The sequence below is a fragment of the Odocoileus virginianus genome, chromosome 10 (genome assembly GCF_023699985.2).
Source record: "Odocoileus virginianus isolate 20LAN1187 ecotype Illinois chromosome 10, Ovbor_1.2, whole genome shotgun sequence".
Lineage (NCBI taxonomy): Eukaryota > Metazoa > Chordata > Mammalia > Artiodactyla > Cervidae > Odocoileus > Odocoileus virginianus.
In genome coordinates this window covers 45,806,359-45,818,947 of record NC_069683.1, presented here as the reverse complement: position 1 = coordinate 45,818,947, position 12,589 = coordinate 45,806,359, and the positions used below count along the sequence as shown (strand labels likewise).

Sequence of the window (12,589 nt, the reverse complement as noted above, 5' to 3'; positions counted from 1 at the left end):
GCGGACACACGCATACACACACAAGCCATAAACCTCTCTCATACACACACAGAGGACATAAAAACACTTGTAAAGAAACACATAAACCAGCACAAATTATCATTACAGTGCAAACTGTGTACACAAGTGCCGAGGGGGTAGGAGTAATGGAGTGATGGAGACAGGAGAGGATAATGGAGCTCTTTCCTGTTAAGGGTGTTTTTACGCAGAGCTGGGGTCTGTGTGTGTGTGTAGGGGGTGACCTGCAGAGAAGCTCCCCAGTGGCACTGTCTGTGCCCTATCCCGAGCTCCCAGGAGGGAAAGGGGAGCCACCAACACCCTTCCCAGTTATCGCACAAGCAGTGCTGAGAGGGGGGGGTTAAAGAGTGCTGCCTTCCCTCCTCCCACGACTCCCCCGCCCCCGCCCCCTGCTTCAGATTCAACCTGGAGGCCCATTATCTGACTCCTGGGAGGTAGGAGTGTTGGGAAGGGTGCTGAGGCCTAGGCAGGGGCGGGCACAGCGAAGCAGGGGCCGGGGGCTCTCATCCAAGTTCCCCAAAGGCTCATCCATCAACCGAGCGGAGATAATCAGAGTGTGCAGCCGGCCCAGGATGCTGATTACTCTGTGGGCACCGCAAACACAGGGAATAAATCTGGGAAGGGGCTGGGGAGGAGGTGTCTCGGTAGCAGGGCCGACCACCCTGCCTGAGAAGCGAGAGGTGGCCCATCCATCATTCTGAGAGATGCAGCAATCTAGGCCAATGAGATCAGGTTGTTTGGGGGCGGGGGAGGTGGGCAATCATCATAAAATAATCTACAGTGCAGTGTGGCTGCTCCGCTCTGGTCTCATTTATACTTGAGGAGAATCCTGTCCCTGCCCCTGCTCCAATTTTTCACTTGGGAGCCACTGCAGAAGCTTCTGCCACTGACTTAAAGCCCTTGAAGGAGGCCTGGCCCAGAGGGGACACAAGAGGAGCATCCAAGTGGCTTGACTCAAAAGCACCCATGGGCATCGCAGGCCCTAGGGCAGGCAGGTGCGGGGCAGAGCTGGCCCCTCTGTGCTGACAAGGCAAGCCTTAGGTCTGCATGGAGGTCATACAGGTCTTAAGGCCTTCTTCCCCCTATGGCTTCTAAGTCCTTCCCAGGGAGGGTGGGGGGGGGGGGGCAGATCCCAGCCCCAGGAACGATCTCGCAGCTCTGGCCTGGGTCTGGGCCACAGAGGCCACTCTGTAATTCAAGCTAACGGAGCATGGATAATCTAGAACAGCAGAGAATCTGGGAGGAATTTCTCTTTGGCGTCGAAACGTATCAGATGACTGTTTGCAGCTGAGTTACCTTCCTAATTAAGCAAGGGAGTTTGTGAGGCCTGAGTGCACGTGGTGACCTGCAGGGTCAGGGTGTGGGGCAGGGTGTGGCCCCAGGTGACCCTCGGGAGGACAATCCACAGGTGGGCCATCTGGACTCCACTCTTGGTCCTCGGCCACAACACTGGGAAAGGGTGTTGATTTTTTCTGCTCCCACGATCATCCTTCCCTGGAAGTTCACTACCCCAGCTGTGAGGTGGCCAATGCCACTGTCCCCTGGTTCCCCATCCTGAACCTGCCTGGGGCATAGGAAGCACCAGGCCCTTTCATCCCAGGAGGTCAAAGCATCTGGCACAGGCAAACACCCTAAATCCTCTCCCTGCCCCACTCCCCAGGTAGGGGCCCCTCCCTTGCCATCTTTTTGGATCTTGGGGTGAGGGCAAGAGAGTGGAACCTTCCAGAAGTTTAGGATAGGCCCTGGCATAGGATCAGTTTGCTGAGCTGTGGACCCATCCAGGATGTGGACCCAGCCAGGGAACACCTGCTGGGGGCAATTCCAGGCAGATTCTCCAAGGGGCGCTATTATACCTGCCGCTGGTCTTAGAGGGAAACGTGGTGGGAGGCCCTCAGATGGTATCAGTGATGTGCAAAGGCTCAGGGGATGAAAGAGCAATAATGTCAAGACATCTCCCTTCAGCAGAGGCACATTAACACTCCCAAGACACAACAGAGACAGTGGCAGGACACACCAGGATATAACAACTCTACTTCTAGTACTCACAAGGTATCCAAGAGATAAAGTGGTAACAACCGCTGAAAATTTCTGATGATAAGCATTAATAAGCCCCCAAAGCTCCAGGAAGGCCCCAGGTCATTCCTGCATCATCAAAGGGAGCAGGTGGGTAGGCTCTACGATGCTACACAGGGGTGATAGGCATTCTGGAGGCAAGGTCCTATGTTACCCCAGGCTCAGTAAGGATGACGGACACTGGGCCTGATTTCCTAGATCCGAATCCTGGCTCTGCCACTAAATAGCTTTGTGACCGGAGGCCAGTTATCTAACCTCTGCTCGGGCCTCCCTCATTCGTTCATATGTTAAAAATGAGAAGAATCTTCCACAAGAAGTAAGTATTATTATGGAGATTGAATAAGTTATTACTGGTAAGATGTTCATAATAGTGTCTGAGTGTCTAAAAACTCTTGATAACAGTTTGCTGTTTTTATTATCATCACTGTCCAAACAAACAAAGAAGTATCCACCTAGTAGGCACTATGCAAAGATGTATCCACCTAACATTGGACTATGTGACAATGTATCCCCCTACCATGTTATCAGCCCACAGAGTGGCCAACCCTATGCAATGCCCTGGGGAGTCCAAGCCCCCTCAGCAATGGACCCTGTCCTTTTGGAGCTCTGAGTCTTATGAAGATAAACCCCAGGCCCAAATAACTAATAGTAAGATGTAGAGTGGCTATTGCCATGGGTGGATGAGGTGCTGCAACAAGGGGGTGGATCTCTGAGTGAAAGAGCTCATCTCTGGCTGGGGGCTTCCTGATAGAAATACTCTCAGCTTCAGTTTTTGGATATGGGAAATAGGGGAGGGGTTGGTGGGAATGGCACATGCAAAGGCCCTGAGGTGGGAAAATGCACAGGGTGTGTGGCTGGCCGGGAGGGGTGGTTGGAGCTGAGCCAGGGGGGGAGCAGTCATGGAATGCTACTGTGCTTGTGAGCATCCTTTTCAAGTGCGGATTAAGTATATTCATCCAAGAGGCAGTGCAGGCAGTTTGGAGCTGGAGAGCCAGGAGTCGGGGACAGAGGTGAGCCAGGGACTGCTGCAGTGGTCCCCTGAGTAAGGATACCACTGCCAGCTTCTCCTGCAGTGGGACCCTCATCAAGCGACAGCAAGGCCGGCTTGGCTCTAAGGCACCTTGTCTGCTTGCTTTGTCCCAGCAGCTGACAGCATTTGCCCAAGAGAGACCAGGACAAGGGAGGGGATACCTGGGGTGCTGCGCAGGGGCCAGAGAACGGACCCCATGGGGACAGCTGACCATCCCCACTCAGGGCTCAAATTCCAAACAAGCTGCAGGGTCTTACAGGGGAGTATCCATCATGGGCTGGTACAGGTCTCCAGCCCCCTTTTCTCTAGAGCAGGGCTGACTTGCCAACATCTGCCCAAACAGATCAGCGCTCCCATCTCCGCTGACTCATTTGGCGGGTGCTCCTGATCTGAAGTGTGGGCGGGCCTGCGTGACCCCTGCATGGAGCACTAAGAACCAGTTACTCCGGCCCGGACTCTCTTTCCTCTAGAAGACTGAGGCACTAAGACGGGGCAAGGTTTTCTTTGCCCTCATCTTGTTTTTCATGGCTACATCCACTGAGCCCTGGTGATGTTTTGGTGATGGGCTGGTCTGCAGGTGGGAAGAGAGATAAAGCAGAAGGGGAGGGGAGGGCAGAGAAGCTGACTGTCAACAGGCACCAGAATTTGCTAAGAATGGAATAATCCTGTCTTTGGTGGGAAGAACCCCAAGATGCAACCAGTGCTCCATCACAGCCATTGTGGGCAAGTTAATCTACCTCAGGGAGAAGAGTGGGGCCAGGAAGCTCCCCTCTCCCAGCCCCCACCACCCCAAGGCCAACAGATGGTGAAACTGCATCTATAGGGGATGAAAAATGCTTCTGACATGGGGCCCCCAGGTCCCCACCTTTTGGACAGAAAGGTGGGCTGCGATTCAGACGTGTCTCTTAAGAGTGTCCCCAGACCTGTGGCTGTGAGTAGGCTTGCTGTCCTTGTCCCCAAAGGCTCTCCTCCATGGAATGACAGTGTTTGGCTGAGCTTCTCAGAAGGTGGACTCCCCTGCCCAGTTCTGGAAGGAGCTGTGTCCTTATCTCCTGAAGGGAGGGGGCAGTGGTGGGGGGTGGTGGGTAGAACTGAGGGTCCAAGTGGGCAGGAGGGACCTCATGTTTCCAGCTTTGGGGAACATGCATTTCAAGAATGCATGGATGGGGGTGGGGAGGGAGGACCCTACTCAAGCTCGTAGATCAAACTCAACTCCCAGTGGGACATTCCTGTGCCCGTGGCCACTGGCCTGTTTTGCTGCCTGGGCCACGCCTGCAGCTGTGTCCCAATGGGGCCACCAAGCCAGCGGAACTAATGTCCTCTAATGAGATCCGGGCCAGAGTGGCCGGGCGGGTTTTATTGTCTGTGGCTTGGTAATGAGACTCCTCATAAACTGGGAATGAAACTGGGATCTGTGTGGACCAGAGAGGGGTGGGGGTAGCCCAGGAGAGGTACTCAACTCTGCCTACCAAATCTCAGCCCCTCCCACTCTCCATTGCTCCGTTCAAGTCCACAAAGCTTTCTGAGCATTGCCAGCACATTGGCTGTGTGCCTGCCTGTGTCCTGGAGCTCTGTGCTCACACCTTGGGGCCATGCCCACATTTCAGGTCAGATCCTGGGAGTGATGCTTTAGCATTTGGAAGGACATGCTCCCCTTCACCCATTCTGTTATTGGGCATCTGTGCTTTGTGTCAACCTGAACTGTGGTCAGCTCTAGCAGGGCCACCCTCTAACCTATATCTCCATGTATACCTCACTTCACCAGGTGGGGGACATTATAAGCTGGTGGTTGCCAGCAAAGCAAATGACTGCCCCACTGGACACATTCTATTGTGGTCTGGCTCAGCCTCTTCTGCGTCTGTCCATCCCAGTCCATCTCATCTTTCCTCATCTACTGGATTTGGAGCAGAAAGCCTGGCGTCTAATCTGGTTTCACTGGCATGAGATGGGCAGCAAGGTACTAGACCTACATCTCACTTTTCCCATCTGTAAAATGGAAGAACTACCGATACCCTTTACTTGATGTTATTGAGAGGATCAGCTGAAAGTAAGAGCTGAAAAGAGGATCACAAACATCTTTATTATTATTGGTGAAAGCATCAATGTGCAGCAGGAGAAACTGAAGGACTTTCTGCCAGTGAGAAGGGCATGACCCTGGGAGGGATCTCTACCTCTCTGGCTGTACCATCTTGCCTGAAGAGCTGGTGCATGGACTGCTGGGAGAGGGGCCTGTGGCCCGCCTCTGTGCCAAATGTAGAAGTTTGCAGAGGCTGAGTCCTGGGTTCTCCACGCCAGCCTCAGGCTGCCACCCCAGCCAGTGTTCCAGATGAGCCGCAGTGCCCAGCTGGGTTGCAGCCAAGGAGCGAGGTGGGTGCTGGGGAGAGCCCTTGGCAACAGGCTGCAGAACAAAGGCCACACAGCACCTGCTGCTCGGGCAGCACACGACCACCAGGCCTGGGCTCAGGCAGGTGTAGTGCCTGCAGCCAACCAGGCCACCTGAGTCCCCACGGCCACTGCAGCCCTTGCCATCATTTCCAGGTGGGGAAGTGAGGTCAGCAGTGGGCAGGCAACTGAGTGGCTCTTTCTCAAGAGAATGTGCAGTTGGCAGTGTCCAGCTGGTAGATACAGAGGCAGTCAGGACCACTCAGAGGAAAGGCATAGAACACAGGAGTAGCTGCCACTACTGCACATTTATCACGAGCTGGGCAATGCACTGAGCACTTTTCATACATTACTGTTGCTCTAATCTTCACAAACCTTTGAAAGTATAGTAGCAGAAACCCGTTTTACAGATGGGAAAACTGAGGCCTACAAAGCAGTTTAGCCAGGCCCACCCAGCTAGCAATTGGTAGAGCTGGGATTCAAATACAGTCCAGCTGGCCTTGCTCTGCTGTCTCACTCTGCTGGGCAGTCAAAATGGGGTGATCTCCAGGTTGAAGGGAGAGGGACTGAGCTCTCTGCTGTTCCCCCTGGACTGGGCCCTGGCACCATAGTTGCTTTGCCCCCAGAAGACGGTGAAAGGCACAGATCTCATGAGCCTCTGAGAATACATACCTACTGCCCCTCCCCCACTTCAGGATAACTCTTGGGATTACCCCTTGCTCTGAACAGCCTACATACAGTCTGTGATCAGGAAGGCTTTCTTTGTGTCCTTAGGTTTCTCCTGTGGTGTTGAGTTAATCTCTCCTTGTCAAGGTTCAGATATTAGGTCCAACGTGTTTTCTCCTCTTTCCCCTCTCCCTATTTCCCAGTTCCAAACAGCACAGGAGAATCCAGAGCTTAAAGGGTTAACTGGGCTAAGGAGTGTTATCTCCAGCTCAGGGCTTTCCCTGTGCAAGGTGATCCCTGCTCAGATCTTAAGTTACCTCTAGCCCCAGCCAGCACATCTGCTGCTGGCTCACAGACGAGGTCTCTATGGAGAGGGGCGGACACCACGGGGCAGAAACACTTGCCAGCCTGACTTGGGCATCGGGACCTGGGCTCCCAGGACTGCCCTCTTCGCCACTGCTTGCCCTTCATTCCCACTTGCCTTTCCAACAAGGGGGCTACTGTTTTCTGCTCTGTGAACTGGGGTGGTCCAGGCACATGTGTGCTGCTGAACTGGGCACACATATGGTTCGACAGGGTTTGTCACAGCCTATGACTCAGAGCTCCTTTTAAATGCCCAGAGTACATCACCTTTCCCCAGATGACCCTTTTCCTCAAGTATTCATGCAGGAAGCACAGATGCCAAAGTAGTAGCTGAAAACCTATTTCCCGTGGCCCCTCCCGGCTGCTCAGGAGTCCTGAGAAGCAGAGGAAAATCTCTCCAGGTGAGCATCTCCCTGTGAGGATGCAGAGGCCCAGCCTGAGGTCAAGGACAGAGCAGAAAAAGAAAGGGGTGTCCAGGCTTCCTACCCCCAAAGGATGTGGCAGCTCAGTCTTAGAAGGAGCTGGCTAAGGGCAAATCCTGGGTCTCCTCCAAAGTTACCCTCACTGACACTCTGATCTAAACACAGGCTTCTCACAAAATCCCAGTCGGAAAGCCATAAGAAATCAATCGCATGTGATTATGCATTTGATGTATACTATGCCCCTGTCCCACGGTGACCCACAATCCCAGTGCACATACTTCCTTGTCCTACTCCCGGTGGGTCTGTATGTGCACAGCGAATTGTAGATGGCCAACACAAGCACACAGTCTTGCACACATGTGTGTGCACCCACTCTACACTGATGGTGAGGCTGTAAGCAAATTATCAGAAATGTTATAGCCTAAGTCCCATAGCTGGCTATTACCCCTTCTAGCCTGGCCCACAGGCTGACATTCAATGTTAGGGAAAAAAAAAATCAGCAAAACAGGTAAATATGTATAAACACCCTTTCTGCCCCCACAGCAGGTAGAAGACATTCGATTTACCAGGTTAACCAGGAAAGATACAATCAGGAAAATTGAAGGTAAATTTATACCTCCCTTGGGTATTTTCTGTTTGTGCTGAACAATGAACATTAGTCAGCTGCTAAACAATGGCAGTTATCAAGGCACAGCAACTGGGGCTGCCTCCTGGTCCCCCACCCTCCCCAGCCTGGCCCACTTGCTCAGTTGTCAGCACTAGGGTTCTGGCCCGAGACCATCCTGGCAGCGTACAACTGGGTCCTGGATCAGGCCAATGAGGTGGATTCATTGTGCAAAATTGAGCAGCTGAGAAGGGAATGGACATCATAGCCTCAGCCAGCATCAGGCAACCAGGGGTTGCCTGTCCCATAAACACAGAGGGTCAGGCTCAGAGACACCTTCTAGACCACTCAGCCCCAGGTGCTGGGCCCAGGCACTGCAATATCTCCTCCTCCCTTCCAGCCTTGACTATTTGGCCTTGAATCTGATTCGCAGACACTCCTCTGACATGGGCACTGGGATTCTTGCTTATATTCGCTTGCAAACCTCAGGCCAGCAGAATCGGTTTTGCCATAATGTCCTGCCCAGCAAGCCTGGACACACCACTGTCTGTGAGTGATGGGGAGACAGGAAGATAACTCAACAGTCCTGACTCCCTGGGTTTCAAAGGAAACCATCATGACAGTGAGTTCTGCATAGGCTGCAAAGAGGGTGCTGCTGTGGCCCGACAGGTCTTCCTAGGGTGTGCATGACACCTGGGGTGTGTGTTCTCTTCCCAGACAAAAGGTTTGGGGAAGCCAATTAGGGAGGGTGTGGTGTAGTTGGGACACTAGCTCAGCGCACCTGCTTCTAAGGCAGTTTCTCTGCTTCCTTTCCAGGGCTTCCCCTGTTCCTCTGGGATGCAGCCCCCGGGTCCCACTGGCTCTCTCCTCTGAGTGATCAGGCAGAAACCCCAGACTCATCTCAGAGGCTGATGGGGCTTCACCACCCTGCCTGGTAAAGTCTGTGTTGTTGAAAACACACTTCTGTGTTTACACACTAAGCCGGATTTGGAGTGTTTTGAAGTCAGGAGGCCACCACACTCACCCGGGGTGGGGGGGTCCCCTCTCCCACCTCATCAGGCTCCTCTCCTCATCCCTCTATACTCCCTGCCACAGGGAACCCAGAAAAGAGCATCAGGCTGGCAGGTCCCCAGGGAGAAGGAGATTGCCTGAGGATGACAGTAGATGGGGTTTGGAAGGCGACTTGCTCCAGCCTGTGACCAAGTGTCATGTGGGCACCACCTCATCCACCTGTCTGTTCACAGAGGCACCAAGGGTGCGGGCACCAGGTTGAAGAGCTTGGCTGGTCAGGGAACTCCGGCTGCCTCTCTGATGCTACCCAGCCATGACAATTAGTATCAATCAAGGAGTGCTTAAGTGCCCATCTGAGCTGTGATTCCTTATCTGCACCCCACTCCCTCAATCTGGAGTTTTGGTTGGGGGGGGCAGGTGTCTACACTTGAACCAGGTGAGAGCATCACCTCCCTGCCCCCACTCCCCGAGTGGGATGGAGCAGCGCAGGCCTCCAGCCCCTCCAAAGACGGAATTAACTACCAGGGACAGCACCACAAAGCTGGGAGAGAGAGTAACAAAAGGAGGGGGGTGAGTTCACTCCCCCTCCTCAAACCTTCCGCTCTTTGTCTGACCCAGGATTAGATTAACCCCTAGTACGCTGGACTAGTCAGGCCCCAGGAAAGCTGGTCTTTTGCTGGGTTCTGAGTGTGGGCAATATGGAATTGAAGGGTTCCAGAACCCCGGTGGTCAGACTGGAGCTTCCAGCATCTCCCGTTGGCTTCCCAGGAGGTCCAGTGTAAGGTGAAGACCTTTCATTCTTACCGGAACCACCCTTGTTTTGAGGGACTCAATCATGCACCTTTGAAATGGGCAGTGACCCCTGTGTGCCCTGGAATTTACCCCCACCGACCTAGCAGGGCAGCACCCCCACACCCCCACCGGAGGCTGCAGGTCTGGGGGCACCCTGGTGCGCCTTTCACAAACCACTTCGGAGCCATGGGCCACTCTAAGACATTTGCGGAGCCCTGGCCGGGAGCAGGCGGCAGACGGGGTATAGAAGTGAATGAGGCCAGGCTCCCGCCTTCCAGGAGCGCACCCCAGCCCCACGTCTAGGCAACATACTGCCGTTTGTGTCTGCGGCATCGAACATATCTCCTCCACATCTCCTCCGCTAGCAGCGAGCGGAGCCCAGACCCAACATTCTTGCCCCACGCAGAGCTGGTCTCTGCACTTGCACCTCTTCTTTTACCACCTAAGGCCAGGGCCACGTGCTTCAACCGAGCCCCCACCATACCCCGCCTTCCCAAACCCCCCACCTAGCTAGGGCGGGAGGTCGTCTCAGGTTTCTTCCATGAAGGCTGGAGGAACTCCCCCAATCTCCGCCCCACCCGCGCCGGTGTCCCCAGCCACCGTGGGAGCCGGGCAGCTTCCCCAGGGACACAAAGGGTTAAATTCAGCCGCGGGTACTCGCTCGGATTTGCCTCCTAAACGCATTTTCCAGTTCATTCCCCAGCACAATAAGCCCGGACCGGTCCCAGCCTCCGCCCCTACCCCGTCCGTCAGAGGGGCCACCGGGGGCCACCCCGGGGGTCGGGCGTCGGGTTAACCCCTCGGCCGCCAGCATCTCGAGAAAGGACACGCGGGGCATCCTCGGGAAAGTGGGTCACGCAGCCACTTGGCTGGCACGAAGCTCGCGGCGCCTCCTGCGGGAGAGCCCCCCAAACTGGGACCGGAGTTCCAAGCAAAGCCTAGCTCCGCGCTAGGCGGAGAGGTTCCGATAGCGCGCCGCCGGGCCTCACCCTCCCGGAAAAGAACCGCAGGTGAGCGAGAAGCCGCCTCTGCCGCAGGAGCCTGCTCCCCGCGCGGGTGGTGGGGCGACGTGGTGCGGGAGGGGGCCCGAGCGCCCGAAACCTCTTGGCAAAGGGGCTGGAGGAAAAAAACCCGAAGCCCCCCTTCCATCCGCCAAGCCCACAGCCCACCAGTTCCGAGACTGACGCCCTCCTCCTGGGGCTGTTGTCTCCTACCCTGAGACGGTGATTACGGTGATTATTTTGCGTTTATGTAACATGCAGTGTTTCCAAACTGCTTCCCGAGCTGAGAGCTGGTTATTAAATAAATAGAACGCTATTATATATTATTATTTTTTGTGTGTGAAAAACTGCGCGGAGAAAGTGCTTTCTTGCTACATAGAAACGTGCATCCGATTGCTTTCCTGCAGGGCAGGCTGTTGGGCTCCTCAGCCTCTCTCTCCGCCGAACCACCGCACCCCCCTTACCTAAGCCGTGACCCAACTTTTCTGGCTCTTTTCACTCCTTACAACCCAGACGTGCCCGCCATCCAGCTCCCAGCTCCGGGGAGACATTGGATGGGGGGGGGGGGTTGGGGTGGGCGGGGGGTGGGGGGGGGGGGGAGGCAGGGGGCGGAACGCGCTCACCTGGGAGGAAGAAGGCGGTCAAGCCGAGAGCGAGTCCCCACCAGCGTCCAGCGGCGCCCGCAAGCCCCATCCGAGCCATCGGGGGCCGGGGGTCCAGCGAGAGGAGCCGCGAGGAGAGCGCTCCTCGCGCTCCAGAAAGCAGCCCGGAAGACGAAGGCGATCCCTGCCGGCCGGCGGGCGCTCCGAGGATCCAGGTCAGCTTCAGCCGTCGGCCGGGGCGGGGTGGGCTGGGTGGGATCGGCGCGGCCGCAATCCGGGCCCCGGGCCGCCGCCGACTCAGAGGCTCGGCAGATGCCCGCCGCAAGTTGCACGAGTCATGCCCCTTCTCCTCCTCCGCTCTCCTCCCGGTGCCGGTCCCCGCCCTCTTCTTCCACGCAGAGTCGGGCAGGGGAGACGGACCCACCCCCGGCGCGCCCGGCTGCCCGGCGCAGCTCCCGGCCCCCGGCGCGCTCACACCCTCCCGCTCGCCTCCAACTTGCAGGCGTCCATGGCCGGCCGTCCTCCGAGGGCGGCGGGACGATCGAGGGCGGCGGGCGGGCGGGCGGCGCGGCGGGCTCGGGGCCCAGGCGGCGGGGCGCGCGACTCGGCAAGCCGGGGCGATCGGGCGGCGCGGCTCCGCGCCAGGCGAGCGATCGTGGGGGGGGGGGGGGGGGGCGCCGCGTCCCCCGCCGCGCCGCGGCCGCTCGCTCTGCCGGGTCCCGGCGATCCGCAACAATGTGGAGCTGCCCGGGCGCCGAGTCGAGCCGCGCTCGCTCCTCTCCCTCTCTTTCTCTCACTCGCCGAGCTCCAGCCTCTCAGCCGCTCTCCCCGTGATGTCAACCCGAGGGGGAGGGGTTAGCGTTAACCCCCTCCTGGCTGCCCACGCGCGGCCCTCGCCCGGCCCCGGCCTCCGCCCCGCCCCGCCCCGTACACCCTCCCGCCCCGGGCAGAGGCGGGATCCCCGGCGAGGGCCGTGGGGGTCGCGCTCAGACCCACTGGCTCGGGAGATGCCCCTCGGTCGCCTTTCCGCCGGGGAGAGGGCCGGAGGGCTAGCCGCCCTCCTCCGTCGCTGACAAAGGGAGGCAGTGACCCCTAGCGGCCGGCGTCGGGGGAGAAGCCTCTCGGTGGGGGTGGAGTTAAGACGGGGTGGATGGGCGGAGTGGGGGGCGGGGGGGAGGCTGTGAAGGAGCGGGCTTGCAGTATGGAGAATCCGGGATCCCGCAGTGCCCGAGCCAAATAGGGCTTCTCCAGGCCCTCTCCTCCAGCCCAAGTCCCGTTTTACAGATGAGGAAACAAAGACCCGGGGTGGTGGTGGTGGGGGGGGGGGGGCGATTTCCCCAGGGGCACGAGCAGAAAACTGGCAGGCCTCGGACTCGAACTCAGTAACCAGAGCTCTCACGCCTCTGCATCATGTGAACACTCAACGGGGAGGCAGCTATGCGAGGACCTTCCGGAATCGGTGGTGGGCATTCGCGGGTGAGATGGGGCCCTTGAGGATTCTGATCTTTTCTAACCTGCTCTCCCTTCAGGAGTTCCTTTTCCGAACACTGAGGCCCCTCTCCCCTCCCTAAATATAGCAAGAAGTAGAACTGTGCCCCCTCGGGGGGAACCTCTGTTTTGAACGA

General features: G+C 57.0%; 1 protein-coding gene across 1 annotated transcript in view; it reads right to left on the bottom strand.

Annotated features, from left to right (window-relative positions):
* NECTIN1 (nectin cell adhesion molecule 1) overlaps positions 1-12,038 on the bottom strand; it is a 73,009-nt gene extending 60,971 nt beyond the window's left edge. The window contains exon 1 of the mRNA XM_020872006.2: positions 10,986-12,038. Within this exon, the coding sequence (XP_020727665.1) occupies positions 10,986-11,064 (79 nt within the window). The 5' untranslated portion in view covers positions 11,065-12,038. The remainder of the gene's footprint in view (positions 1-10,985) is intronic.
* Between the last annotated feature and the right edge of the window lie 551 nt (positions 12,039-12,589).